We start from the raw sequence: 3,324 nt of genomic DNA on the forward strand, positions 1-3,324 counted from the left end.
CATCTGTGTGCGTAATGCGTTCAGTTCAGTGAGGTTAAATACAACCGTAATTACGTTTTACGCACACCCAGGATGTACAAGCGTAATAAATCGTGGCAGTATCTCAACCGAGCGTATGGATCACTACCACCATCAAAATGAATAGACTACCACGGTACCCTACAAAGCCCATTGCGAGGGCAAGACTATAAATAAAATATTTTTTTTTCCGATGAAATGCATCTCAGCGGGTCGAACCGCCTCGTGGCATCTTGAACAAGCAACACGCGTGGTGCAGAGTGTGCGCGAGGAACACTGTGGCCTCGTGAGCTCCGATGCTCAGCACAGCCGCTGCACGGCCGTGGTGCTGGGCAGGGTGTCGTCTCTCCGGTGGCACAGGTTCGAGCCCCGGTTGCGGGCCTGCTCGCTGCTATCCAGGGGCTGCAGGGGTATGGCCACGATGTCGTTGGCGACCCTAGCCTCGCAGCGCTCGCGGGTGCGAGCCCCGGTGTGCAGAAAGGGACCGATCTGGCAATTGCGCGTCAGCGCGGCGGGGGATATTCTCCAGAACATCTCGTTGAGCACCTCGCGGAACTCGGTGCGCATGAGGCAGTAGATGATCGGGTTGAGGCAGCTGTTGGTGTGGGCCAGGCACACGCTGGCCGGGAACACGTACGTCTGTGCGGCGTAGAACGCCGAGCTGAAGGGCACCCTGTTGAACTTGACCAGCACTCCCCAGAGCGTGATGGCCTGGTTGGGGAGCCAGCAGATGAAGAACGAGAGCACGATGACCGTCACCGACTTGGTGACGCGTGACCGCTTCTTGGGGTTGTTGTTGTTGAGCGTGTGCACTTTGAGGTAGCGCAGCAGCAGCAGGTAGCACACGCTGATGGTGAGCAGGGGCAACGCGAAGCCGAGCACAATCTTCTGGAGATGGTACAGCCCGAGCCAGAACTGCGCGCTGCTGACGGGACCGTGGAAGCGGACGAGGCACAGCTCCTCGCTGGACACGACCGCCGTCGTGGAGTAGATGGCGTGCGGCAGCGTGGCGAGTCCAGCCGCGAGCCAGATGACCAGGTTGAGCCACATGGCCGTGCAAGCCGCGGGCCTTCTCCGCGCTTTCAGGGCCGAAGCGATGGACCAGTAGCGCGTGATGCAGATGACCGTCAGGAAGAAGACGCTCGCGTACATGTTCATGACGGTCAGCGACAGGATGAGCTTGCACATGACGAGCCCGAATGGCCAGGTCATATCCAGCGCCACCTCCACGGCCCAGAACGGCAGAGTGAGCACGAACTGGAAGTCCGTGACTGCCAGCCCGAACACCAGAGTGTTTATCGCCGATTTCTGCCACCGCTGCTTGCTCCTCATGAGGAAAATAACCAAGAAGTTGCCCACGAGTCCCAGGGCGCACACCAGCGAGTAGACTATGGAGATGATGATCCGAAGGCCGGCTGAGCCGTCAGCCGGTACGTCGATGTCGTACAGAGTCACGTATCGCGGCGCTGTGAAGTTGATATTATACTTGGAGACGTTCGCGCCCGCAGAGGTCTTCACGCCGGTTAGCGACACTGGCTCCATTTGGATCCCTTTGTCCGTTGCTCTGTGATTGCTTTGAGACCTACAACAACAATACCAATAGAGCGTGAATTGCCGCGTGTAGCGGGGCAGCCACTCACCGACGCATATCGCCTTGCGAATGAGCAAAATACCTGCGACTTGACTGACACCTGCAACGGGTCTTCGTCTGCCGAAAGCGCGGGTGCTGGAGAGCTTGACGCGAAGTTCGTTTCCCACCTGAGCAGACTGCCGATCGACAATTGTAAGTCGCGCGTAAACAAAACAAAATCACATCGGTTGGGTCCTTAACCCACCGCGCTCGACTGGCTAACACCGTGCACGATAACACAATGCAGCTGACCAGTGCTCGGTAATCAATCAGCACGCAGCGCGGTCGCGTGCGCTGTCCGAGGTGCTGAAAGTAGCGAACATGTTTCTCGGAAAAAAAGGCTTCTGTGATACACGGAATCAAACGATGTCAATTGGTCGTAACGTAATTCGTCAAATGTATATTTGTCTTCCGCACGAATAGCACACCAATTCACAAAGAGAAACAAATCAATTCGGAACGCAGCTTCCCACCGTCAACACGCTGCAACTTACATCGCCGCGTGAAAGCAAGCGCACGAGCCGAGACTGAAAGTCCAACTGCAGGAGCAGCCCTTGCGAGCTGTGTTTATAAATCGCGCCTGCTCCCCTCCTCTCCCGCCCCGACCTTCCCCCTCCTCCTCCGCCTTTCCCCCCACTCGGAAGTGACCGATTATCAGCAAGAAGCTCTGCAAGTTTTGGCTTTTATATATAGACTGTGTGAGAGCGAGTGATGTTAATGGTGAGTCAAGCGCAGTAATGCGGTGAGTTATGTTGACAACACACTTCAACTAGAACCTCTTAAAATATGTTTTGTTTAGCTACATGTTAACCACGGTTGACCGCTCATGGTGAGAGTCAAATGTAAATCTTTACTGTTGTGGAGTGTGTGTTTCCAGCAGCACTAGTAGCAGCGGGGGTTTTCCCGATTTGTATTGGCTTAAGCGATACACCCCACCGGAGATTGTCGTGGTTCTGGGGGGCTGCAATGGAGATTTGTATGGTGTTCTTTCCCTACGAGATGACCCTCTTGTCTGTAAGTTTTGGGTGCCAAAATTGGAAAAATGTCGGCTTTCAAACATGTATCGCTGCTAAAATAAACTCGACCTTGTTCGTGTTAAATTCTTGTTTTTGTATCTCTTCTACGACATCATAATTATTTACGTCAATTATTCAGTCGCAATCTTCTACGATCACTGTGTGCGTCATGCGCGAGTGTGTGCACAGATTGAAGAATAGGTTTCGGGGCAATTTGCTCGCCTGTCAGCTCGCTCTTCCGCCCCCCCCCCAAATATGCCCTGTGGGTGGCAACTTTGTATCATTATATCCACTGCACCTGTAAGATGGATTGTTGACTTAATTGTAGATAATTTGTAATCTGGCCATTGCTAAACAAAATCAAAATTAAATACCCTCGTTACACTCTTTCATGGCAAAACATTATTAGCAATTAAACGTGATTACACTACAAATTGGTATTTGAATGTAAATCGTTTCATACAAATGACAGCTAACAATAGTCCTAACGTGAGTACCTGACTCTATGCCAAGCTCAAATGTAATGGCAAAATCTTAAAATAGAATTCAAATCGTGTTGTGTTTTTTTTGCAGCAACCAGTGTTTTATTTTTTTCTAACAATTGGCTCGAAATATAAAACGTACACGCGAAGCATGTTAAATCCATACAATAGATGACAC

At 51.8% G+C, this 3,324-nt stretch overlaps 1 protein-coding gene across 1 annotated transcript; it reads right to left on the bottom strand.

The window, feature by feature from the left end:
* Nucleotides 1-249: 249 nt before the first annotated feature.
* On the bottom strand, nt 250-1,633 carry RXFP3 (relaxin family peptide receptor 3). Its single transcript, XM_078862167.1, has one exon. The coding sequence runs from the start codon at nt 1,558-1,560 to the stop codon at nt 319-321; it is 1,242 nt and encodes a 413-aa protein (XP_078718293.1). The 5' UTR covers nt 1,561-1,633; the 3' UTR covers nt 250-318.
* Between the last annotated feature and the right edge of the window lie 1,691 nt (nt 1,634-3,324).

Source organism: Lampetra fluviatilis, chromosome 13, assembly GCF_964198595.1.
Source record: "Lampetra fluviatilis chromosome 13, kcLamFluv1.1, whole genome shotgun sequence".
Lineage (NCBI taxonomy): Eukaryota > Metazoa > Chordata > Hyperoartia > Petromyzontiformes > Petromyzontidae > Lampetra > Lampetra fluviatilis.